At 36.5% G+C, this 27,024-nt stretch overlaps 2 protein-coding genes across 3 annotated transcripts; one reads left to right on the forward strand and one right to left on the reverse strand.

Annotated features, from left to right (window-relative positions):
* Positions 1–1,877: 1,877 nt before the first annotated feature.
* Positions 1,878–8,649, reverse strand: LOC103719592 (prostaglandin E synthase 2). Its single transcript, XM_008808913.4, has 6 exons — positions 8,174–8,649; positions 5,335–5,469; positions 5,080–5,155; positions 4,661–4,755; positions 2,443–2,610; positions 1,878–2,346 (listed from the first exon to the last, which is right to left on the reverse strand). The coding sequence occupies exons 1-6, from the start codon at positions 8,517–8,519 to the stop codon at positions 2,186–2,188; spliced, it is 981 nt and encodes a 326-aa protein (XP_008807135.1). The 5' UTR covers positions 8,520–8,649; the 3' UTR covers positions 1,878–2,185.
* A 5,114-nt stretch (positions 8,650–13,763) lies between these two features.
* Positions 13,764–16,761, forward strand: LOC103719591 (UPF0434 protein Mmwyl1_2153). Of its 2 annotated transcripts, none has more exons than XM_026809434.2 (3): positions 13,764–13,943; positions 14,089–14,143; positions 16,313–16,761. In XM_026809434.2, exons 1-3 carry the CDS (start codon positions 13,843–13,845, stop codon positions 16,391–16,393), a joined length of 237 nt encoding a protein of 78 aa, XP_026665235.1. In that variant the 5' UTR covers positions 13,764–13,842; the 3' UTR covers positions 16,394–16,761. The 2 variants fall into 2 exon arrangements, with proteins under 2 accessions (XP_026665235.1, XP_008807134.1); XM_008808912.4 differs by having other exon boundaries at positions 13,769–13,943; positions 16,280–16,761.
* Positions 16,762–27,024: the final 10,263 nt, after the last annotated feature.

Here is a 27,024-nt window from a genome sequence, read left to right on the forward strand (position 1 = left end):
ATTCTGAAACAATCAATTAGTCCAACACCGGTCGATCCGATGATGATACTCAATGTCTGCATATCTGCATGAAGCCTATGCTGTGTGAAGGTTGAGCTTCATGTCACAACGACGAAATTTTTCATATGGAACTAGAGTATGATACCTCCATATTTATCCATCCTTTGTAAACAAATTCACATTAAGATTCAACTAGTAATCTCAAAATCCATTGTATGGATTCCTGCATAGAACCGCATGTGGAGAATTGATATCGCATTGTCGCTAAGGTCCAAGGTCACGCCTATTCGTGTAAACCATGACAGTGCTCATCTTCTGTGCCCGTGTTAGAGCCAAGGGAGAAAAGAAGGGAATCAAGCACGTAAAGAGGGCAAGAATAAGGTTTTGGGCCTGGGGCTTGCTACTATTGGAGAGGATGCTCTTTTTACACGGATTAATTAGCCACGTCATCATCAAGATAGGATCAACTCTTTTGTGATGATCTAGGGATCACGTCGCCAAAAGGGTTCTCTGTGCATGCGCCGCCACAGCCACTCAAAGCCATTCGTTCTTATAAGTCTCATTCATCAAACGCTCATCTCGATGTACTAATATGGAAATAAGCAGCTATGATTATCTGTGTGCATGGCTATATGGTGCACACAGTAGAGGGTATAATTTCTTCTGTGCATGGAATGAGAGTAGCGACTGAAAGTATTTTTTTTAATACCCAAAAATTTCTATTATCACAAAAGTCCACTTGAGGCAACTTGTGCATCACTCTTTAACAGCCAAACATTCCATAAGGTGCAGCTCTATATTAAGATGTTCGATAAAGAATAATGATATCACAACAGAGCCTGCAAAATCTTCACCCAGAAATGACGTGTCATGAAAATAAATTTAGATCAGCAATAAAGGGGCAGAATGGCTAAGCTCCTTGTGAGCACATCTTACATCATGCTACATATTGAAGACAATGGTATCAAACTAGATATCTAAAGAACCCTCAAGCTAGTAAAAGTAAACCACATCCGAATTACCTGATATCATGAAAAGCCAGTAATAGATACAGGCCCAAAGAAAAAAAAATCAGATAAGACTAAAGTTGCATACCAGGATGAGTTTCAAATCTCTTAACAAGCAGTGCATACCTGCCTTCATATAAAATGATTGGTTGATAGCTAGCTTCCTCCTGTTAGTGGAGAGCTTCCATCTTCTATTTCTTCTCCAGTCCTGCTCATAACCTATTTTAGAAGGCATCAAGGGATTGCAGCACTAAACACTCACCACAAATCCACAACATAGGAATTAAAACGATAAAAACTCCATTTTCCTCTTAAATGAACACTTCCTCTACATATTGGGGAATTCTATTTCCATGAAAAATTATCCAGTTAGAAGCACAGACTTTAACATACTGCTTTCTTGTACTGTGATGCTAGTGTCTAGATATTCATATGCAAATGCACACATGGACAAGAAGATATTGTACCTAGAGCTGATCATGGATTAGGCCTCGGGACTATAGTGATTTTTAGTCGGGCTTCGAACCGAGCCTATTTAAAATTTGACAATTCTTCTGCCCAAGCCAGGCCCATGATCGGCTTTGATTGTATGAAACACATCATGTCAAATATCTTAACAGATAAATTAACCACCTAAGAACCAGAAACTAATATGATTTTCATACTACCCAGATTAAATGATATTGTAACAGAAAATACTAGTGTTTATGTGCAACCAACATCAGAATGATAAACAAGGAATTCATGAATACCAACAATCAATCAAAACAACAAACAAGTCAAGATAATTACATGTATCCAAACAATTTAGAAACTTCAGCATGGTATTTTAGTATGGCACAAGATACTGCATAAGTTTATGCTAAACACTGGAAATCAAGTAGATCATTCTCATATCAAATGGTTCCATAACATACAAAATACAAAGCACATGTCGTATTGTTTTAATATTTTATAAATAAAAAATAGTAATCTCGTCCATCACAGAAACAACCAACTATTATCATTCTGCTCACAAAATTAGTTCTACCTATTTGCTATATCTCATGCGACAATCAAAATTTGAACAGCTCACAATAGCTGCAGCACATTAAGAAACCGATGTGCTTCTTTTATGGCAAATCAAATAGTGGTGGTACAAAAGCAAAGATGAAACTTTCGAAGTAATATGCATCATTCTAAGCCTTAATTCCTGCAGGCTCTCCTACAGCAGTTTCCATCCTTTGGTACCATTCACCAATATGTGTGTTCTCCACCATGTCTCTACCAGCCTTTAGGTATCGGATAGGTCTTAGAACTCCAAATACAGCAAGATCTGCTAAATTAGGCTTGGATCCTCCTGGAAAAATGGATAAGGGAAACAATATATCATTATGACATAGCATATGGCCTGAAGAAATATATCATATCACTAGTTATGATGAAGTTAGCATACCAAGAAAATCTCTTCCGTTAAGAGCTCTTGTCCATGTTTCTGCAGCTTCATACAAAGCAGCACGCTCATCAGTGATGTTATATTTCTTCTTTAGTTTCTTGGAAATTATGTACATGATAGCAGCCCCAGCATATTTTGCTGCAAACCTCTCTGTAGTGCTAAAGTTGCCTGCACTTTAAGGAAGCCAAGTCAGAAAATAGTCTTTATTGAAAAGTTTTTGTGAAATTTGGCAAGGGGCTATCAAGGCCATAGGCTAAATATAGTATGGCACTAGTACAAATTGACATTATTGATTTATTTCATGTTTAATGCCGCTTACTCAAAAGTGTGCATAGTTGGGGTCGCATAATTTACCACTACCTTTTAATATATGTGAATAACATGGCTCATGATTCCACAAATGGCTGTAATCCATTGAACAAGATGAATAAAGTATTTCAATTTATGTATATGGCCATAAAGTTGACTCTCCTAAAAGAGAGGTCAAAGTTTTTTTTTTTGAAAAAAAAAGGCGAATGCATATATTGGTTTCCTTATCAAAAATGGTTGGTGCATGTATTCATGCATGCACTCTCCTATGAGAGACAGGTTGAAAATTGGGAAAAAGGAAAGAAAGAAAAAAAAAGATGAATGCAAATATTAGTCTCATCGAGAAAGAAGGCTGCATGTGCGTGCAAGACAGAGAGAGAAGGTGGGGGGGGGGGGGGGGGGGTGAGAGGACTTGGTATTGCCAAATGTGAGCGTGCTTCCAGATTGAAGTGGATGGCTAAGAAACATACAGGCACTTCCCCAGATAGCCAAGAAACATACAGGCAGTTTCCCTTATTAAACATTTTTAATTTCACTATATGAACAATGAACAACTCAGAATTTATTTATATGGTATCTGTGATCTGCTGGCTATTTTCTTGTGGAGCCAAGTTCAAGTTTTGGTTATCTACTGGTTTCTTCAGATTTTCTTATAAAATTTGGGGTGAATTAGAGTTTTAGACAACCATTTAATCTAAATAAAGTTCTAATTGGAATTTTTGTCAGCATAAACTACATTTTGAAAGATTTGTTGAAGATTACCTTTTTAAGGGTGTGAACCAAAAGAGAGGCACTTGGCTCAATTTCTTTTGAATTGCTGCAAATATTTTAAGATTTGGAAGGACTTTTTTTTAGGGACGTCAAATTTAATTCTGAAAATAACTGTTCCAGGATTTAAACTAGAATATTCAGATAAAGAATTTCAGCTGAAACCTCATATTGATCCCTACTAAGAAATTGTATCCAAATTAAAAATTCACCCATGCACCACACCAGAACCATACTTTATACCAAACAAGCAGTTGACACATTTTAAATTTCAAAATGCAGCTCCGGCCCAAACATTTAATTGGTATTCAGATTAGACAGGTGCATGGTTCCTGAGAAAAATATCTTAGTACAAGTTACTCCAGCAAACATTTAATTGGTATTCAGATTAGACAGGAGCATGGTTCCTTAGAAAAATATCTTAGTACCAATCACAATCAAATTTTGAAGAGTTACTCCAACAGTAGTACCAAATCATTAAATGCCCCAGGAATAAACAGACCAAGTAAACAAGATGGAGTTTAGCAGAACACCATAATTACCTTTTGTGGTGGCATCAAATCAGAAATCCTGACTATTCAGTAGTTTCATCTAAGCTTTGTACATCGAATTAGTGAGTACCAATGCCCGTTTTCCTAAAGAATGTGAAGTTAAAAGTACCATTTGCATGTGACAATTGATGTCTGATCATGACACAGAAGTTATCCAAGTTATATCGTTGCACTATATGTCTTGCTTTTAGTGAAATTTCTAGACAATTTTGGGACATCGAGTCCATTATATCCACTTGTCAAGTCAAGAAATGTTTGGCAAGATATTACAATCAGCAGAATTGGAGGACCATTATGGTCGTGTCAAACAAAGATCCAAAGGGTTTTTGATACTTCCATCTTTGCTGAACGATGCAGGAAACAGAGGGAAATACCCCGAGTAACATGGATGGAAATTGTCAGAGGAATATGCAAAAGCTTCCAATAATAATAATGATAGCCCTAAATATGAATGCTTGGTGAATGACCATAATGGATTGTCTCTCAACATATAATAATATAACATATATCAATATCAAATAAAGTGGAGCATACAGATCAATGTAAGTCCAAGATTTCACATCCCAAAAGACGGAGAGAATAAACATCACCATGTTTGGCTATGTAATCAAAGGATTCCAGCGCCTCTGAAGTAGTCCGGTATATGTTTGGTGATAATACATGAACAAGATGCTCATCGACCCAGCTGCAATGATGAAAAATGTACTAACAGTCAAGTAGCTGAGGTGGAGAGAATTTATGTACTTTCACTGCTTAAATATATTAAATTTCCTATATAATAATCTAGTAGAAATTTTTCAAGTGCAAGGGACGAGAAACATGTCCAGAGACATAAAGCTGAAGATGGAAATACCAATAATTGTTGCAGAAAAAGGCAAATATAAAGCAAATTGTAGAACATATACTGATATTGAATGCACCAAGAACTGATCCAAGAACCAACACATACTAATTTTCACAATTCTCGAAATACTACTCCATATAACAAATTCTTATGAGGAAACTGTACCTACGCCACTTTGCTTCCTCCTCATCAACAACAGAGTTATCAGGATGAAGCCTATGGCTTAACTTGTTAACAATATCTGCAAGAGAAGTCCACATGCTCATACTCCGTTATATGACATATTAATTAATTGTATACAATGTTCACCAACAAACAGAAGGAACTCTTGAGAAAAAGAGAAAATGAAAATTACACTTTTAATTCAAAGTTAAAGCAATTCCAAGATTGTGTATAATGAAAAAATCAGCAGAAACCTACCCGATGAGTCAACCAGCTGTTCACCATCCACAACCAATATTGGAACCTTTTTATAATCAGACCACTTGATCTCCTTCTTACTTAAGGGGTTGACCTCCACAATTTTGTATGGTATGTCATAATAATCTAAAAAAGCTGGAAAAAAACAAACAAGTTCTTTGGATGTCAATATGCTAAAAGGCTGCAAAAATGATGTGAGATAAATATCAGATTACTATAGGATTAAGCATTCATTAACCATTAGTTATCTTTTATGTGATTGCACTCCATGCCGAGGAAATGTTCGAAGTCAACATACCCCAAATTGTGTGGCAACATCTATACAACCAGTTTTCTTGTTGGTTTAAGGTATTCTTTGTTATAAATATAATTACGAGCTTGGGGGAATGTCTGTTTTTGTCCCCTAGTTTATCAAGAAAAAAAATCATTATACATGTTCATAACATGTCTAGTTGCTACTACAAAGTGCATATTTTAAAAGAAAAAAAATTAAGCATGTTTGCTCATGTTTTGCATAATTAATGGCCAGCAATGCAAATCCATCTATGCTGGTTCATGCTAGAACCTTGCACCATATGGTGCTAGTAGTGAACATGTGCAAAATACATAACTTTGTAATATTTGCTGCTTATTGATGGTTGTTTAAGAAAGACCATAAGTTGTTCGTGAAAGCAATATGAGGGTACCATGTAAGCATAGAAAACATGTCATATCCTCCTACAATGTTCACTTGCTTGTTGGGTGTGGTATTGGGTCCAATATTACTCTCAATGGTGAACGGAGTGCCAAACAATTGAATTTATCAACATCCTAAAGCCAACTATCCAAGAAAATGGCATTTAATATCAACCATCTGCTACCTAGGCTAGGACCTCTCGGGTACACACAATAAACCATTTGACACTTGTGTCACATATCCAGGTAAGTAGTAGATCCACCAATAGGCCAAGCCAGGCTTAGGCTGGAATCCAACATGACCTAACCCAAACCTAATCTAGTTTATAAAATGATGTATGTATCTATGTTTATAGAAGCAGACCCCCTCTACGAATCCATCTTTCTTAAATCTTTGGGTGCTCCATACGCCGGCCTCCTTCCACCTCCAAACAAGCCTCCACCCTCTGTCTCTTGCATCCTCCCAACTTTGCTTTTAGAATTCCACTATCGTGCAGCTCTGATATTCTCCATCTTCAGCATTCTCCAACTTTAGTACCCTCCATCCACTGCTGCTTTCCTCAACTAGCCCCCAATTTCGTGGTTTGTCAACCTAGCCCACCACTGTGACGCAGGCCTTCTCCATTCTGCTCTCTTTTTCCTCCTTTCTTCCTCTCCCTTTAACATTTATTGATCCAAAATCAAAGCTTCCCACCCTCACTTCTGTTAATCTGTGCCACTTGTAACCTCTCTCTCTATCTCCTCTCCTCCTTCTAGGATGTTTTCAGATATGAAACCTACGCTTCCACATCCAACATTGCTCACAACCTCAAACTACTTAGTGGTATATGATTGAAATATCTTTGCTTTAACTTCTATATCTATATGGTTAACATCATCTTCTCAAAAGTTTAAGAAACTATTGTCATCAGATTCTCCAAATTCAATGAGGACCCCTGAACTTTTGCATCCTAAACAAAATTATAAATTATTATATAAACATCTTATTGTTTGTTTCCATGGTTTATATGCTGTCTAGGTGCTATTGAAAATATTTTTGTTAGAATTGTTGGAAAATAGACAAGGCTGGTTTTGTGTTCAAGTTCTTGCAAATTGCATCTTTAGTTTCACCTTGATCTCTTTCCAAACTATGCCCAATTTTCTAAGAAAGATGAACCCCTTGTATGTTATATATGAATATGATATAGTATATGGTCAGCACTTGTATATAGGAAGGTTAATAAGATAAGTTCTGCCTGTACTAGATTAAAAATCTTGGACCATATCGTCAAGATTCAAGCCCATGATATTTTTCAAAAAGAGAAAGATACCAGATATTTGGGTTTTTTACAGGTGCATATGATACAATGTACATGACATGGAGGCTCACAGCTAAATTAGGATGGGCCTAGGGAGTAAGGATCGGACACCTTGTGCTCAAAACATGTGATGAAGTCCTTGCGTCCAGCTCTAAGGATCACATACAGGCAAAAAAGAACAGTTAGGAGAAGAGACGAGGAAGAAACAAAGATCTTGAGTTATATGAATGGTAATGTTCTAAAACGTTGCAAACAATTTTTTTGGCATAAACAGGAATAATTTTCCTCAGGATATTGCAGCAATTGTTCTGGTAGATGCTTACTTTACTAAACTGATTCCATTAAGCCACCACTATATCCCAATTCATCATGTAATAGGAAAGTATTTTTATCTGGTCAAAGATTTATAGTTTGACTCTAGCATCCATCTCCAATAACTAATTATTTTTTCTAGTTTCCAGTGATTTCATTCGTTAATGTCTTAGTAACCTGAGGTGTTGGATTCTATACCTGAAAGGGATCATTACCTCTGTAATCTAAAGGAAGAAACAATTCAGCATTTGGTTGCTTATTCTTTTGGAGTCTATGCATAACGCTCATCCTATCATTTTCCATTACTTAGCAGCAAAATCATGCTCAAAAATATCTTTCCTAACTATAACATCTTCCAGCCATATTATACCACAGAAAGAAGGCATCCAATCCAGCGGTGACACATTGCTCGAAAATCCAAAAAGGTTAGGAAAATTCAAGAAGCACGGCAAATCGCTTTTATTCATCCAGATATAAACAGAAGATTTATAAATTATCTTATTTTTATTCTTATAAAGCAAGGGTGGATCAAGAATCCAATAGGATCGGATTACCTTTAACCTTGTTGCAGAAGGGGCAGGCCTCGTACTGGTAGAGGACGACGTCTTTGGGGAGGAGCTCGGGGGAGGGCGGCTCCTTGGCATCCGCCGCCGAGACCAGGGTCAGCGAGAAGGAGAGAGCCCCCGCGAGTCCAACGGGCACGGACTTCGAAGGGAAGGAGGCGGGTGGAGAAGGAGAGGACCACCACCGCGACCGCGGCGAAGTGGTGGCGGTGCTGTACAGCGCCGGGCGGAGGAGCGTCCGCTCCGCCGCCGCCGCCGCCGCCGCCGTGGCGGCGGAGGAAGAAGTAAGAAGATTGCGGGAGAGGAGCGTGGAGAAAACGCTCTGAGCCCTTCTCATCTTCGCCGTTGGATCTCTCTCTCTCTCTCGATCGCTATCGACCTATATAAATCTTCGAAGATCTTGCAGAAACGAAGAGAAGCTTAAGTCGGTGATTAAACCCTCGGGGACTTTGCGGCGTGTCACGCGCAAAGGGCGGAAACAAGAAAAAGGGTTACGTTCTGGTGTCCCTCGGATCACCTAAAGGAGGACCAGAACACATTTCAACGGAAGCGCGAAACCTAACGTGTACGCACTCAAAGTGCTCAAGCTGTAAACAAATGGCATTGAGACGCGCCGCATCAAATGGCACCACGCCTATCGTATTTATTTGAAAAATATTAATATAGTTTAGAATAAATTACAAATTTTTTTATAAAATTAGAAATAAATTATATTTATATCTAATAGTATAAAATTTAAATTTATCTTTTGAGGTTTATTTTTATCTCATACTTCAACCAATGGCTCAACATAATGTTAGTCAAATTTTTAATGAGATCAAAACACCGTGTCAAGAAAAAAAATTTAAAATAACTAAAGTAATCTTACAAAAATCCTTCTAAGGTTTACATTTATTATATTTATATCCAATATTTTATAAAACCTATTATTACACCAAGTTAAATTGACAATGTTAATAAAATTATTTATCTATTGTAAAAAGTCAGAATTATCTCTATGAGAAAATAAGGCTTCGCTTCACTTTTTCGAGTCTCCGATCCTTTTAAAGTCTTCCATGTTTAAAAATCTTCTTCTTTTCAAAATGAGTGACTAGAATTTTTTTCATGCTTTGCTACCCCACCATGAGTGTCTCTTTTCAAAGAACTATCGACGTCAAGCTTCCTTTCCAACTGGCATCCAAGGACGAGCATCCTTAATTCCAGCCCCGCATCCAGCAACGAGCGTCCTTCTTGATTAAATTTTCTTTTCGCTTCCCCACCTATCATGTCATAGAGATTTGGACTGGTGCATCATTTGTTAATTCTGAGTTCTACTTTTTCAATACTGTAGACATAATTTTTTAATATTTTCGTTGTGCATGAGGATTCCTATATCTATATATAGAATTATGATAACTATAGCAGCCTATAATCAAAAAAATCCAAACCAGTATATTCATAAAAACTCTTTTTTTAGAAAGTGCATTAGTTGTAGTTTTATAGCCTGGCTTGGACTATGAACAAGCTGGCTTAAGCCACAAAACTCTTGATACTAGCTTCCTACAATATGAAATTTTAAAAACATATACTTGCCTAAAAGATTTAGATTGATTTTTTCTTAGCATGTAGCTTTTTTTTCTGACGATTCATCATGATCAAGCTCTAGACGCATGATGCCTCACAAATGTTCTCCTCCTTAGGTGGATATTACATCACTTAAGGTTAGTTTAGTCATTTTCTAAATTTTTTTCTGATATGGCATTTAGGTCCCATTTAAGTTAACGATTTGACTAACGTTCTATTAAGTTATAGGTTAAAAAGTATTGGATAAAAATAAACCTTGGGGGATAAGCATACATTTTTCAAATTACTAAATGTAAATATAATTTACTCCTAATTTTAAGAGATTTTTTGTAATTTAGTCATCACTCATGGGCAATTTTGACTTTTATATGAGGTAAATGGATTCACTAATGCTGTTAATTTAACTAGATGTAAAGTGTAGCTTTTACAAACTTTTGAGTGTAAGTGTAATAAACGTAAACATCAAAAAAATTTTTGTAATTCAATTTATAATTAATTATATGCATATAAACTAGCACGGGCGATACGCGCAATGCAGTTTTTTTCTTTTTTTAAAACTATTTTTGAAATACAATATAATAGATATAATTAAATAGATAAAAAAATATAATAGATATAAGGTCTAATTATTTTATAAAATTAATTTGCTATTAATATTATGATATATTATCAATATACAAATTTGAATAGTATATATCTATCGATATAGTAAAATAGTATTATTATAAATTAATAAGATCATGATTTAACCTTCATATAATAATAACTAGAAAAATATTGCATCTAGTAGATTTTTTAAATGCAATATAGCATAATCATTAGTGGTTGTCCTTTTATTTTAAGTAAAAATTAATAAAATATTAATGTAATCTAAAGATCTATGCGTGATATGCAGGATATGGGTAGGGTACAATACTAATAAAAACTATTTTTCATTAATATTAGTATACATCAAACAAATATGATTATTAATAATTATTATTTATTTGTATATTAATTTAATAAACTTCTTATTAAAGAACTGTATTACATAACTCTACGTATCATCAAAAATACTCTATTAATACTGTTATTAATATAGGCATCCAAGTGGCGAATGAAGAGCTTTATACAAGCAAAGCTTCTATTTTAGTTATATTTCTTAAATTATTGAAATATCTAGTAGTGCTATTTATGATCTTCTAGAATCTTAATCACTCGCATAATAAAATTATTGCAAATATGGCATGATTGTTTTTTTAAAAAAAGAATTGGTGTCTCCATCTACTTAACTATAATCATATTATCATTCATTTGCATTGTCGCTTTGTCTAATGCTATGTTGTAGTGTGTCTTTTGAGATGCACCAAACTACACAAACAATGTGTTTTCTAGTATAATTCAAATTGGGATTGAAGTACCTTCAAGATTGAGTACTTCAATGGTCTGCATGTATTTTCTGGTACAATTCAAATTGGGATTAAGTACCTTCAAGATTGAGTACTTCAACGAGTTTTGCATGCATGATTATATCCAACAAGTTCATTGAAATTCAACTTTGTAGGGATTAGGTACAAATTTTTATTTGCAGAAATTTATTCTCCCGTGTTGACAAATAAAGTAATAAAGAGTCAGAGAATTCCTTGTCACCTAAAGAGATTGACCAACTTGAATGATGGTGTGGGTTGCAAACAAACTCTCCTCTCACCATATGCAATTCGAATTTTCCTGAATAAAAAGATTAAATGTGGCAACAATGTTATTTAGTAGAGCAAATATAACTATAAACTAGGAATGATGGTTTGTTGTATACAATAAATCTACCCATAATTCTGCTTAGAAATATTTCTTTTGAGGAGTTATTCAAGCTACATTCCTTTTAATGTGAAGCTTGAATTTGGTGGCATGCCAAAGTGGCAAATGAAAGGAGAAATGTAGGCCGAGCTTATCAAAAGGTTTTTTGATAAGCTTATCAAAAGGTTGAGGCGCAACTACAAAGAGCTACTTGTGATAGAATACTAGCTTATCTATACCTAAAAAAGGAGAATGAAAGGATCGGAAAGAGATTAAAAGAAATTTGATATGGCCTTTTTAGTCGGTACATGGAGAAATATCATATTGTATTAAAAAAATGTAGTGAAAATATCATTATCTTTTTTTTTTTTAGAATACAATGATTATTTATCATCACTCAAATTTGAGCTAGGGACCTCTCAATTAAAGAGGAAGATACCAACTAGTTGAGCTAATATATGCTAGTGTGAAAATGCCACTATTAAAATTTGAATTCTAGACCCTCCCTTGAGCAACCTATAGATTGGGTGTCAACCTAAAGAATCATAGTACTAAAACAAAAGCATTAAGGTTGTTCAAAATTTTATTTTGAAGGAAGACTAAGGCCAAAATCAAATATATGTCATATGAAAAATTGATTTATATAGTAAGAGTTGCCTTTAGTTAAGAATATAAGATCGACTAAACTATTTGTGCATGAATACCAGGTAACACTAAAGATGACAAGTATTTCCTTTCAATTCATCTTTTCCACTTCTTACTCCCCTAATGCTCTGATTGTGAACCATCCCCTCATTTCCATTCTTTGGCCCTCACTTCACTCGTCATTTCACTGCCACCTACAGGCTACATCATTGTCGTTCGTGCATTGCTGTCTAAGTGGTTGATGTTGCTGCTGCTTTCCACACTAAAGTCGCCTATGGAGTCCGCCCTGCCTCCCCCCTACCTCTCACCCTTTCAACCTCGATAATAATTTCATCCTCTCCATGATCAAGCCCTAGGACAATTTTATCCTCCTATAAGTCTCCTTCTCCAAAGAAACCCCTCAAAGCCCTTCAAGATCTCATCCTTCCTCCAATGATTTGAAGATGTGGAGGAATTGAGACAAAAATTACTTAGAAATCGTAGGATTACGTGATTCATCGGAAAAAGGGATGATAGCCACCTTTTTCTCTATAACAGGATTATTAGTTTCTCGTTGGATTTCTTCGGGACATTTTTCGTTAAGTAATTTATACGAGTCATTAATCTTCCTTTCATGCAGTTTCTTTATTATTCATATATAAAATCGTGATTTGATCCGCATATGTTTGGTAAAAAGAATAATCTTCCCCTTTGATCATAAATGGAAAGTGTTCAATTGGAACATGAAAACGTGACGGAATTCGAAAAGAATATGCTAGAAATCCCTAGATATTTTACCCCATATGGCTACTGAAATTTTTTCAGTTTTGGAAATTTTTTTATATTATATTTCTATATTAATTATAAATTATGGCTTCAATGGCTCGACATTGGTGGCCTACATCAACGACTTCACGAGGTCCCCCAAGTTTCTCGAGATCATGGCAAAGGAGATGGGAATGAGAGTGTAGATATATTTATATCTAAAATTATGCAATGGCATATTTGTAAATTTGGAAAAAGTATTTCGTCGATACCGAATGTATACCATCCTAAAAAAAAACTTTGTTCTACAAAATCAATTATAAAGTGATTTTTTTTTTTACAAAATCCACTAATTCTAAATCCGATCAACTACCTATGCTACCTCCTTTATATTTTTAAGGGCTTTTTTTTTTGTCCCACTAGTTTATTATGGCATGCTTCAGTCTTCTTCTCCACCAATTAGAAAAAATGAGTCACCAATTCATGCACAAGATATTATCGTGACTGTCAGGATGATCATACATAGCACTCTCAATTACAATGGCCCAGCTGCAATTTGAGAGATTTCAACCGTCTGCCAAGTACTTTTGTGGGTCATATGCAGCCGATTGGGTTGTATGTATATAAAGATACGAATAGGATTGTCGATTGGGTTGCATCCTACGCAGTACAGTACTCTAAAAGAGTTTTATGGATCGACCAGGATATTTTTTTTTTATAGTTTTGTCAGATTGTTGCTTTTGATTCTGCGGTGAGCAACTATTATATAAAGAAAAAAAAAATCACAGGCGGGCAGTCGGATCCAACTTCCTCTCACGTGCATTTGCACGTGCGTACCTCTCATCCCTCTTTTTTTCTCTCAGCGCTGTGTCGCTGGGCCCCGAGGGCCGGAACCCGGCGAGCGAAAATAATAGGGAAGCTCGGGGAGAGCGACAATGGTGAGGGCGAGCCCGGCGCTCCTCCTAAGAGAGGGAGGAAACATCTGCAAGGCCCTTTCCGACTTCTTGGTTTGCCCGCTCTCCAAGCAGCCCTTGAGGTCTCCTCTCTCCTATCCCTCTCTTTCTCTCCGTCTCCTCGATTATATACAACCGTATTTAACCAGGCATGAAAGAAAACAAAGAGAGCCTACTGGTCTCGTTTCTTTAAAGTGACCCCCTTTTTCTTCTTTTCCTTCCTCGCAGGCGTTGCCAAGACTCCCAATCGTTGATTAGCGATACCATCGGTGTATCCTTTCCCGTGAGTCCCATTCCTATCTTGTTTCCTTTGCAATCAATAAGTAATCTTCTTACCTTCACATGGATGTTGGATGTGAAAATTTCTGATGGATTTCTAGAGCTTTGCCTTGCGTACAGTGTTGATTATGGAATAAGGGGCACATAATATCTGTTCATGCCCGTTTCTTGTCGCAATTTATTTTCAAGTGTCAGGAAGCATTTCTATAAATCAAACTTAGGTTTGATAAACATTCTGAAGCATTGTGAGTATTTAGAGGGAAGTCATTTAGATTGCCACACACAATTGCCATCAAAAGGTTGTTCATGTATTACACTCTAAGGGTTTCCTTCCATCCCCTCCCTCCACACCCCCCCCCCCCCCCCCCCCCCGCGGAAAAAAAAAAAATCCTGTCTTTGGCCAAAAAGTAATAATAATCAACAGTCTGTGCTATGTACTTCAAAAGCCAAAATAGCATCTAACTAGCATATGGCCTGTGCGATGCATGGGGTATGATTTTTTATCTTTTTTCGAGTTGTTATTGAAATACGATATAACAGTGTAACAAATTATATTTAAAACATTGTTATGTAGGTCTATCAAAACCATCTTGGTGCAATTACGACATCGTAGCAGCTGTTTCTTGAAGCTATGTAGTAAATCACATATGCGTAGGCTAGAGTATAGATTATACTAAATTTAAAGGCAATAGATGTGTTGATTGGCCTGAGTTTGAGTTAAAAATAAATGATAAATACATCTGTTATATGTAATATTAAATAAATTCTTTTGTAAGAAATTAAGAATATATTTGCTTCATATAGTTTATTTTGTTATATATAATTGTGTTATTATATTAAATAAATTATGAATGTTAGATATATTTGTTTCAATTATTATATAAATTCTTTTACATTCATTATAGTATTTTTTTATAATAAATTAAAAAACATTATTATATAGTCTGCAATTATTTGCTTGTATGTTCAATATCTCTCTTGTCCCATTGCTTTAATTAATACATGGTTGTCGCCTTCTTAATGTTCATGTAGAACGTGAGAAGGATTTAAATCTCAAACATGAAATTCGACTGGACATAGGAGTAAATTTAGCAATGGCCGAGCAAATCCCATCATTAATATTAGTATCCACATAGCGAATGGAGAGCTCAGCACAAGATGGACCTCCAATTAAGTTATATATGATAGATTTGTTTTCTTGAGTTACTATATTTTCTCCTTGTTTTTATTTTTTTGTTTATTTCCTTATGTAGTTTCCAAGCAAAATTGCAGAAGCTGGACTGTGAAAACTGAAAGCCACTTTACTGGCTAAATCTACGTTATCAGACCTTGATAAGCAAAATTGAAATTAATCTTAATTAGATCTTATATAAGAATGTTATTTCAAGGGTTATGACTGCTTTCAGTTGGATATACCGGACTCCTTTTAGTCTGCTAGTTGCATTATGACACAAATAAAAATGTATATATCCAGATACTGCTTCAAGTTGTCGTAGTATAATATAGATAATTATACTGTTTGCCTGTGGATTATCTGATCTTCACTCTTAGGCTGAACCACTACAAGAAGTGACTACAATCTGTGAGACCCTTGTAGAACTTGCTTTGAGCTGAGCCTGCTTCAAGAATATATCAAAGAGAACGTAGGAATGGAAGGCCAACACCATATGAGACTACAACATCATGGATTCAATAAAGAAGCTTCTAGATTTTTTTCTGAATGATTCTTATAATTATTTTTTCTGTCCCTAGTAATCTTCTGCCCTTGCCTTGCATGTTTTTTTCATCTTAACCTGGTATGATTAACTGAACTAAAGATAACTTTCTCTCCAAAAAATTTCTACTCAAAATTAATACTTAGATAAGATAGAATTTGCAAAAAAAAAGAAAAGGAAGAATGAATGAATGAAAGAAAGAACAAAGGAAGGAAGGAGTTGGAGTAGATTCTCAAAATACTCTTGTTGTTATGCCTTGTGCATGCACTTCTTTTCTGTGAAGATTCTCTGTTATGTTAAAAGTTATATCCCTGAGCAATTCCAATATGATATATTGTTTAAATATTCTGAATGTATCTTGGTTAACAATTGAATCCATGATGGTCGTTTTGTGTTGCTTTGTTTTGCATGTGGTCTTTTATCAGATAATTGATGGAATCCCTTGTTTGGTGCCAAAGGATGGTAAGTTGCTTGAGGACCAAGACATATCAAGGGTTGAAAATGGTGCTCATTCATCTGTTGTGCACAGTGAAAGGTGATCCATGTTGAGTGATAGATGTTTCCAATTCACAAGGAAGTTTCAAAAATCCCATGGATGGTGCTCGATAGGATTTTTCAGCATAAAAGTATATATGCTTCCAATTGCAGTTATCTGTAGAATTAAAATTGCTTTCACTTGTCAGCGTTTGTGAAACTGTCTTACATCCAAGGATTTTGTTACACTCTCCTTATGTTTCTAGATAGTCTCAAGAAAAATGTGCTTCACTCCTCTAATGTACTTGATTAGTTGTGGGTCTTGAAGTTTGTTGTATTCTAAGGTAAAAATTATGTACTGCAACAAGTAATTTGATATTTTGAGCTTTTTTTCCTCTTTTATCTCCAATAAAAGCAATATTATTGAGTGATATTCCATCATGATACTTATTGGCTAGGTGAAAAATGAGTTTTAAACCAGCATGCCTGTGGCTCCAACTTCATATGGATTTGATTCAATTGTGAATATGATACTTTTGGCAGCCAGTATCTGTGAGTTACAGGCCTGATATGTAGGTATGGACCAATAAGACATATTGAAATGTTTTTTTTTTTATATATTATGCCACTGAGCACGGGAATTTATGGAAATACTTCTTTATGATGTTTGAATGCAATATCTTTGACTGGTCTAGGAAGCAAAATTGAACAGGTTTAGATGGGAAATTTTTGTATATCTGAAGGAGCAGAATTAATAAAGTCTTCATCAAATTTGTTATTTTGCAAGAACTTCTCCACAAAGATAATTATTAGATGGATAGGTGGCTTGACCTCTAAGAAAATTTTACTACCTCTACCTTGTCTTTATAGCAAAACATTTCGATATCATTTGCATCACCTTTTATCATACATTGCCCATTTTGACATTCCTACAGCAGCAATCCCTCTGCCAGCGGCACCTAAATCTTTGGTGGCCATGGGACAATGCAACTTGATGTGTATCTTTAGTTCAATTATGGGCAAGTTGGTTACTGGTGAGGTGCTTCAGTTCAGTTGCATTTGTTGGCTCTGGCAGGCAGCTTACAACCTAAACTCACTTATGTTAAGCCACAAATTATTAGTTTCATTCATTCTTGATTTGTTATTTTATTTTTCTAAATTTATATTGATAATTAACTATTTATTTGTTGCTAAATTTGAGATATTCTTAATTATTTGGGGTTTATTATTATTATTATTATTATTTGTTTGGTGGTGGTGGGGGGGGGGGGGGGTTCATTGTCATAATAGCCATTCAAAATTATTTGGTTATTCCTATATTTAACATTTTCTTCCTATTTTTCTAATTACTCCTGTATAATTATGAATTTAGTTAAAATTCAAATCTTGCCGTTTGCCAAATGCTGTTGTCCCGTCACAAGGAACTGTCTTTCTGAACACTTTACATCTGTTACATATTTAAATGCTGAAGTGTAAGTGCAAACTGCAGATACGGGAAAAAAGAGTAAAAGACGATATTAGCTGCATGAGGGAATCATAAATGCTATCAATGGGTTAGCTTCACTTTAAGTTCTGATGAAGGGGGGAAGAAAAAGAAACAGTAAGCTGTTCTATATTACGTTACAGCATGAAGTGCAAATGTAAGTGGAATAATATGATTTCAGGAAATTAGATAGGGGTTGCTCTCTCTCTCTCTCTCTCTCTCTCTCTCTCTCTCTCTCTCTCTCTCTCTCTCTCTCTCTCTCTCTCTCTCTCTCTCTCTCTCTCTCTCTCTGTGGTGGGGGATGGGAGGGCGTTGGAGTCATTAGTGCGTGATCATTTTGTCAATAGGAAGTTTATAGCCATTAAGGCCAGCTCAACCCTTAGGGGGTGTTTGATAACCCCAACAAAATCACCATGGTGATCTATGATCCCCGGTGATCTGCTGGGGTGATTTGATCTCCAATAATCTAAGATCAATGTGTTTGGTAGATCATGGTCTAGTGATTAAAAATCTCCGGGTATCTATGGCTTAAAGACTCTTAGCTATAAATGCATTAAGGCTTCCAAGCTTAAAAACTCTTAGCTATAAATGCATTTAAGGCTCTCAAAAGGCTCTTAGCAATAAATGCATTGAGACCTCCAAGTCTAAAGACTCTTAGTTATAAATGCATTGAGGCTCCAAAAGACTCCTATCTAATACATTTATTATTATTATTAGTAAGTTCGCTTTAGGCTTCCAAATCTATTGAGCTTCTCTGATGGTCACTAAAGGTTCTGATAAAAAAAAATACCTGGATACTCTACTTTATGGTTCCATAGCGTCAACACTTTGGGGATGCCGGGCATGAGAGATCACCTCACAAGAGGGAGTTCCCTACCCGCAGCAGTTAGAAGTGTAGGCACTTCTTGGTCTAGCTTTTGGAGTATTTTGTTAAAGGAGACGATACCTGAAACTTTCGGTAATCTAAGTAGTTGAAGCGCTCAAATACTAATAGTGTAATGTGAGATGAGCATGATATCATTTACCAAAACAAGAACACTTAAGACTTCTTCTAATAGACAACATTTTTCATTTTTGAATACGCCGGGACTATAAGTATAGATTTTGTATACGCTGATATCTTCCAATTGTTCTGACGGGACTGATCTAGGCAAAGTGCAAATATTTTTTTTGTATTTGCATACAGAAAGTTTGTGTCGATAAAGAATACTGCATGTAGTGGGGATAAATAGCAGGCCTTATAATATAAATCCATCTGAAAAGTGATAGCCATGGTGGGTATTTCCCTTTTTTTCTCAGGAATTGAGGGTGTGATGCTTGTCATATGAAATTGTAGTGAAGTATGCTGTCATGCAAGTTTTTAAGCTTGTTAAGTGATAAAGTCTGCCTTGATGACCCACTTTATATGCTTTAGACCTGTATTGTAGTACTTCTTGCCCTCATGCCAATCCATCATCATGCTACTAAAAAAACCTGGAGTTGCATAGGAGTCCACTTATTTTATGATATTTTTGTTGGTTTTGTTGTGTGTCTGGGCTACCTGATATCCTTTACTTATTCGTTTAGTTAGGACTAAAATATTATCTAATTTTGTCCAGATGCTTTCCATGACATGATGACATCTTCCATACATAGGCCTGGCTACTTTATTTACATCTCTCCAATCTTAGTTTCAAAGAAACCGTTCTTCGGTGTAGGTGTAACTTCCAGAGTCACCTTTGTTTGTTCCAACCAAACTTATAACCAAAGCAAGTTCCGCTGAGAAAATAGACCATTCAACACACTTGGAGCACTCTTATTAAGGATTCTCTCTCACAGAAATTTCTTAATGCCATCTCCATAGCACTCATGAGCTACTTCATTGCCTTTATCGCCTCTGTCCTGAGCCTGAGGACCAGAGTTTCCAGGGAAGCCTGCTTGTTGAGACCAGGTCGAAGTTTTTCTTCAGAGGGAGGGAAGCAGATGACGGCAAATGATGGAGAAGGTGAGTGCTGCGTGTGCTTGTCGAGGTTCAAAGAAGGGAATGCAACGCGGAGGCTGCCGTGCGGCCATCTATTTCATCAGGAATGTGTTGATAGGTGGCTGGCCATGTGCCGGAGGACCTGTCCCCTTTGCCGTCTGTCTGTCGCCGGAGATCTCGACGGGGGAACGGAGGAGCAGTTCGCTGAGGAGTTGATGATATGGTTCTCTACCTTTCATATACCTGGCTTTTGAAAGGAATGCTGCTGAGATTAGAATATATCCTCTTTCAGCAACTTCATTTTCAGGGCATTTGGCCTGATCTCATCATTCGATGAGCTTTTTCAGAGTAACTCATGGGAGTCTGAGTTTATTCATTGAACTTGGAATCCGGCCACTGGTTGCGTGGTAAGGAGGTTGGCGTCAGATACCTCTGAGCAATGCAGTTATTCTGTGAAACGTTGGGAGCAAGAGTTTCCCCACAAATTAATGAATTTTCTGCTAAAATTACATATGGGGCCTTATTTGATGGTTTAGATGTGATCAACATGGGAAGGATGTCTCATGTTAGTCAGCTCTACAAGCTTCTTTACGTTAGATTTATTTTTTTTGTGTGTGTCATGGTTTCTAATTATTCTAAAGACAATCTTTGTCATGACCATATGTGTATTTTTGTCGATGATGATTTCATGAGTTTTTTGGGTGTTGGTACTCGTGACTTGGGTTCAAATCTCGCCCTGACTGGATTCGAGTTGGGCTTCCTCTCATCCTAGCAATCAAAAATAAACTGGTTATTTTTCCTCCGTGTGTATGCTCATGTTAATTTGACACTAATGAGATCAGAAAGAGAGGTGGCAGAAAATTGGTGGAGATCCTTTGAGACTCTTAAGATTAGCTTTCTCGAGAAATATAAACGTAGGGTGACATGTCACACGTATGGTTCTTTTGGGATTTAGACAGCTACTTTTGTTTCCCGGCTGGGCCCAGCTTACTAATTCTGTGTCCGCAACCAAACAAATTAGGCAGGTTGAAGCTGTAAAAAGTCATTTAAGGAATTCAAAGTGCAAGCGAATATTGATGCTATAGTTCTTCGATGGCTGTATCAGTTCGCCAGGATTTGGGAGGGTCACTAGAAAGCTACCCAACCTGAGTTTGTCTTTGGAGGACATCACCACCCTCCTTGTTAGCCCATATAGTTTAGGCCCGAGGCCCGACCCATGATCAACTCTACTAAAGGATGACGAATCACCTAGAAACAAGGCCACGAGTATATTTGTCAATCTCTTTGTAGGTGGAAGGTGAATAAAACAACAAGATATATCCACAAAAAGGTATGTATGTCTTGCTACATATTATGTATGTGTGATCTATTAAAAGATGTGTATCGGGCACATAGTATATGCATATCAATCTGCATGTGCATTGGTACAAATAGCATGTCCTCCAAAACTCATCGCCACTTCTCATGTCTTCTTCTTCCTCTACCATGTTCATCACCATGTATTCTTTCGTCGACATTGCATCCCCTTCATCGACCCCAACATTTGCTCCGCCTTCATAGCCACCCCAACAAATGCCCCTCTTTCTATCCTTGCTTGCTACCTCCTCCACCTCTTCCTTTTTTTCCTTTGCTAAGGTCGGCCTTCCCCCGAATTATTAGAAAACTCATATTCAACCTCACATCTTTTGTTTTTGGTGCCATTTAGGATGCTATCCTCGTCCATAAACCCCATTTTAACTTCGCCAATGATCTCACCGCTTCTTACCTATGGCCTGTTTTTCTCCAATATCCTCTCATGCCTAGTTGAGTTGGTCTCGATTTTTATGGTTATGTATGTTTTTGGCCACCATATGGAGGGATTACATTGTTAAAAGAGACTAAATATGAACCGAACTGCAAAATTGAACAATGTGTTCTTTTGTTACAAAACGGGACCTTGGAATAAATCTTTATTTACAAAGTTTATTATCAAAATTATTAGCATGATCTGATACTAAAATTAATGTCACGAGAACAAGGTTTTAAGTTCTTGACAATCTGAAACCTTGTCATATATAATTATTTTTTAGTTTATTTTTGGTAAATTATAAGAGTAACCGATTACAACATCATACTAATTATTATCTTTGTTTTTCAGGGAATAGACTTCATAATTAATCCCTGTCCCCAATAATCCTTATTTTCTAGCCTTTTCTCTAAGGTAGTTTTGTGTTTTTTTTTTTTTTGGTGTACTGGCATCTCACTACATCAGTCATGAATACGTCCAAAAAATTATAGTACAAAACGCGCCCTAGCGCCACCCGGACATGCTCCAAATTTTTTATAAGATAGTTTTAGAATGGTGTGCTGCAAAAAAGATGAACCAGCCTGCCGTATTATTTGCTTCTCAAAAAATATCCGTGATTCGAAAAAAGTCTAGCCTTCTGATAAGATGGCAAATATTATAGATAAGAGGGTGCCGATCTGGCCAAACACGCCGGCCTTGTTGACTCCCGCCCCAACAACACCAATTTTTCTTTTGTGCTTATCCTTTTCGATTACATTTCGTCCGTATGGTATAAAGCGAAGCGACGACGAGATAGCTCGTGCAAGATTCCTAGTGCAAAAGATATGACTGGTGATGATTCAAGGCCGTCCGATTGGACACAAACCCTCATGGCGTGCCAGATGCCGGTGGATCACCGTCTACAGAGTTCGGTCACATCAGCCCGAAACAAAACTGTCGACTCGTTGATGCGATGTCTGAGCCTGCCATTTATGAGGTCTCGGGTCCCACTTTCACGTCCTTTTTTTTTTTCCACGTCCTTTTTACCCTTTCTAAAGTTCTCCATAATTTTTATATCGATGGATAAAATTGTTCCCGCGGCACCTTCGTATCGAGAATTCGAGAGTGGGACAAGCTTAGCATTGAATTTCGGGCCACGCCCCGTTTTTTTTTTTTTTTTTTGGCTAGGCTTTTAAGTTCCAAACGAGGCTGAAAAGTGAAAACGAATGAAACTTTCTTAATACTTCTTTTACAGTCAATCTGTATTCTATCAAATATCTGCTATCAGAGAGATAAGTAATTAAAAAGTTTACATATTGCAGTCTGTTTCGTATATAATTAAAAAGTTACATGAGAAAAGATTGGGATCAACTATTTATGATATTTATGTAGTATATTAAGCATAAAAGAAATATAATTTTTTTTCCAAAAAAAAGCTTCAGCTTATTATGCAGTAATTTATGGATTATTCATAAATTCTTTTTGACTCCTCTATTTTGTCTCTTTTTTTATGTTGTTGTAGATTTTAATTTTTTTTGCATAAATACATTTCTAAAAATTTAAATTTATATAAATACTTTCTTAAAATTTATATTTATTTATGTACCTTTATAAAATACTATTTTTACATAAATGCCCCAAATATAACGATTCTTCTAATACCGTTAATAAAAACTATATATTATTTTAATTAAAAAATAAAAATTTGAAATTAATTTTTTTGTCTTCTATCACAATCATCTTATAAGTTTTTTTTTGTGCACATTTATCCATAAGAATACTTTAGTTATTTAAATTTAGAAACCGTTAATTTTTTTAACAACGTTAGATAGTATAGGTGCATATGCAAAAATAAGGATATAACAAGGGTAGAATAGCAAAATAAGTGTTTTACGAGGATATACATGTAAATATCAATTTTAAAAAAATATTTATATAAAATTTGATATTTAGGAAGATATATATACAGAAAAAAATCTAAATTTGATTAGGAGAAGCTTCATGCTTCTTACGTCACTCAAAAAAAAAAAAAAAAAAAAAAAAAAAAAGGTAGGGAAGGATGAGCACTTCTTGGACATTAAATGGTCTGGAGATCTAAATGAAACAAGACAAGCATATGCCAGCTACCAGATCTGGTGCTAGGCGGATGACACACTCTTCGTATCGAGGACGATAGAAAAAGTGCCCCCATGAAAGATATGCAAAGGAAAAGCGATGCATTGAGACGTTCCGGGTGGTGAGAGATGCGTTCCAAGACCAACATGGGCCCCAGCAAGCCTGGATTCTACCATGAAAGCAAAAGCAAGTTTTAGCCACAGCTGCAATCTACCGATGAGTTTTATTATGATTTTAGAAAATTTTCAAGGCTTGGTTTTGTCGAAACTCCATTTAAGTCGGTTGCAGAAGGAATGTAAGTAGATGTTTTAATATTTTAAAAAACATAGACGACCAAATTTAAAAATTATAAAATATTCATGGTTTTTTTTGCATTGTCATTATTTTTATATTTTTGTTTAATATATGGGAATTGATGTTTAAGATAGCATGTGCACTAAATTTTCACTACTTTTTGCTTTTATTTTCGCACTTTTGAAAGCCAATAAACATTTGCTATCAAAAGATCTCTAATTTACAAATATTTCAAACAATAAGAAAGTTTTCATGTTGTTTGGCCTTTTTTTTTTTTATACTGGGTTTTGAAAACAAAAGCAACATCAACGGGGGCGACTGAGAGGTCGACAGTAAGCGTCTGAGACCTACATGATAGGGGAGCGACTCAACAGATTGATGGAGGTTGAATTTGGAGGATGCGCATACATTTCTGTATTTTCTTGTTCATCTGGAAGATGGTATGAGAATGTCTATCGACTAGAAGTATGCTGGCCAAAAGAAGAATGATGACCATGTCAATTTGCGATGGATGTCCTGATGTAGAGGAGTCTATCAGTCATATTTCTTTTGGATGCCTACGGGCGGCCTAGATTTGGAGGTGCGCTCTCGCTTCACCCAGTATGCTGCAGTTTATGTCATCGACAAAGGACTTCTTAGGTCATCTGAAAGAATCTTTGCGAAGATTCAGCATTGCGAAGTGGAGTATCAGATGTGCCTGTATGGCCTATCATATCTGGTTTGATAGAAACATCCAAATTTTTGAGAACAAAAAGGTGCATTCGAGGATAGTGGTGGACATAGTATTACTTCGTATTACTGAGATCACTAAGATTACGCGGTAGGTTCATCTGGAACGATTAGGACTATCTGGGACTCCCACTCAGCTTTTGCAGCAACCAAAGTTGCCTTTGTTTCTTGAGAGCCCCAACTCCATAGCTTTCTTAGGACGGTAGTATATCCGAGAGTGGAGGTAGTGGAGGAGTGGACTTTGTGATCAAATGTCATAACTTTAGACTCGTCGTAGCTGGAAGACGTTGAATATTCAACGTGACTATCATCAGAGCAGAGCTGATAGCTTCATGAAAGGGCATCACCTATGTGAGGCTAGTTCTAGGTGCAGACAAAATTTACCTTGAAAAAAATTTGACTACAGTGATCGAGTGAATTCAAGGCCAGCACAGGTATGGTGACAAGCAACCGTTGCTTTAGAATATACGCAGACTTTCGAGAGGGTGTGGCTTTGTCCGAGCCATTCATGTCTATTGGGAGGTAAATAGTGTTGCTGACTGGGTCGCCTCCTATGCTGCACAATACTTTGAAGGGATCTTTTGGGAGAATCATGAATTCGTTCCATTTTCTCTCCGTTATCTTTTATCTTTAGTAATCTTATACTCATGCACAATAAGTGTGAGTTTCCGTTGTACTAAAAAAAAAAAAAGAAAAAAAGGGTTGGGGGGGGGGGGTGGTTCTTAAATTTAGTTATCGAGAATAAACTCCTAAGTGAACCACTTGGGACTCAAATCTAGAATTCTCTACCTTTGAGAGAGAGGGGTTGCCACCATTGATTCACTACTCAGTTCCCAGATACAAATAATGACAATCAAAAGGCTATATTTCATGTTCTCATTATAGTAATCATAATGCTCAGTATGCAACTTCAAACGCCAATCACCAAAAGGCCATATTTCAAATTCGCATGTCAGGAACCATTACGGGCATTCCATCATTTGGGAATGACTGGTACTTTCTAGAATCATCACTGGATTTATTGAAGCATAACCAAAGATGCTTTTCCTAAACTTATCCAAACTGGGTTCCGGCTCAGAGAAAGTCTCTGTAGACTCTTCACCATGTAATACTTTCAATGGCTCCATATTCTTTCCCTCTGTTCCCTTGGCTCTAACTGTGTATATACTTATCCTGCTTTGAATAAAATTTGAGGAGGTTTTTTTTTTTTTTTTTTTTTTTTTTTTTTTTGTACAATAGCTGCATACACATATCTAAGTCGAGAAAGAAAAGATGGCATAAAGGTGGAGAAGCAATTATATGACGTATCCAAAAGACCTCTCTTAAATGTTGGATGGCAAAGAAGGCAATCTAGTTCGCAGCTCTGTTCGTCTTCTGATACACATGTACGGTCTGAAAAGTGCTGCACTTTCCCTCTCTCCTCAGGATGCTCTTCACTTTCCTCATCTTTGCACTCAATAAATAAATAATAATAATAATAATAATAAATAAATAGACCCAAACTGAAGAGACTTCAGCGGTCACTTCAGTTTGCGACTACTTTAGTTTGCGAGGGATGTCCTGATGTAGAGGGGTCTATCAGTCATGTTCTTTTTGGATGCCCACGGGCAGCCTAGATTTGGAGGTGCGCTCTCGCTTCACCTAGTATGCCGCAGTCATCGACAAATGACTTCTTAGGCCATCTGAAAGAGTCCTTGCGAAGACCCAGCATTGCGAAGTGGAGTATCAGATGTGCCTATATGGCCTATCATATCTAGCCTGACAGAAACACCCAAATTTTTGAGAACAGAATGGTGCATTCGCGAACAGTAGTAGACATAGCATTACTTCGTATTGTTGAGATCACTAAGCTATGCGGTAGGTTCATATGGAATGGCTAAGAATATTTGGGACTCCCACTTAGCTTTTGCAACAACTAGAGTTGCCTTTGTTTCTTGAGAGCCCCAACCTCATAGCTTTCTTAGGACAATAGTATATCCGAGGGTGGAGGTAGTGGAGGAGTGGATTTTGTGATCAAATGTTATGACTTTAGACTCGTCGTAGCTGAAAGACGTCGAATATTTACTCCCATCAAAAGAGAATGATGACCACTTTAGTTTGCGAGGGATGTCCTGACGTAGAGGAGTCTATCAGTCATGTTCTTTTTGGATGCCTATGGATGGCCTAGATTTGGAGGTGTGCTCTCGCTTCACCCAGTATGCCGCAGTTTATGTCATCGACAAAGGACTACTTAGGCCTTCTGAAAGAGTTCTTGCGAAGACCCAGCATTGCGAAGTGGAGTATCAGATGTGCCTATATGGCCTATCATATCTAACTTGACAGAAACATCCGAATTTTTGATAACAGAAGG

Source organism: Phoenix dactylifera, chromosome 2 (genome assembly GCF_009389715.1).
Source record: "Phoenix dactylifera cultivar Barhee BC4 chromosome 2, palm_55x_up_171113_PBpolish2nd_filt_p, whole genome shotgun sequence".
NCBI lineage: Eukaryota > Viridiplantae > Streptophyta > Magnoliopsida > Arecales > Arecaceae > Phoenix > Phoenix dactylifera.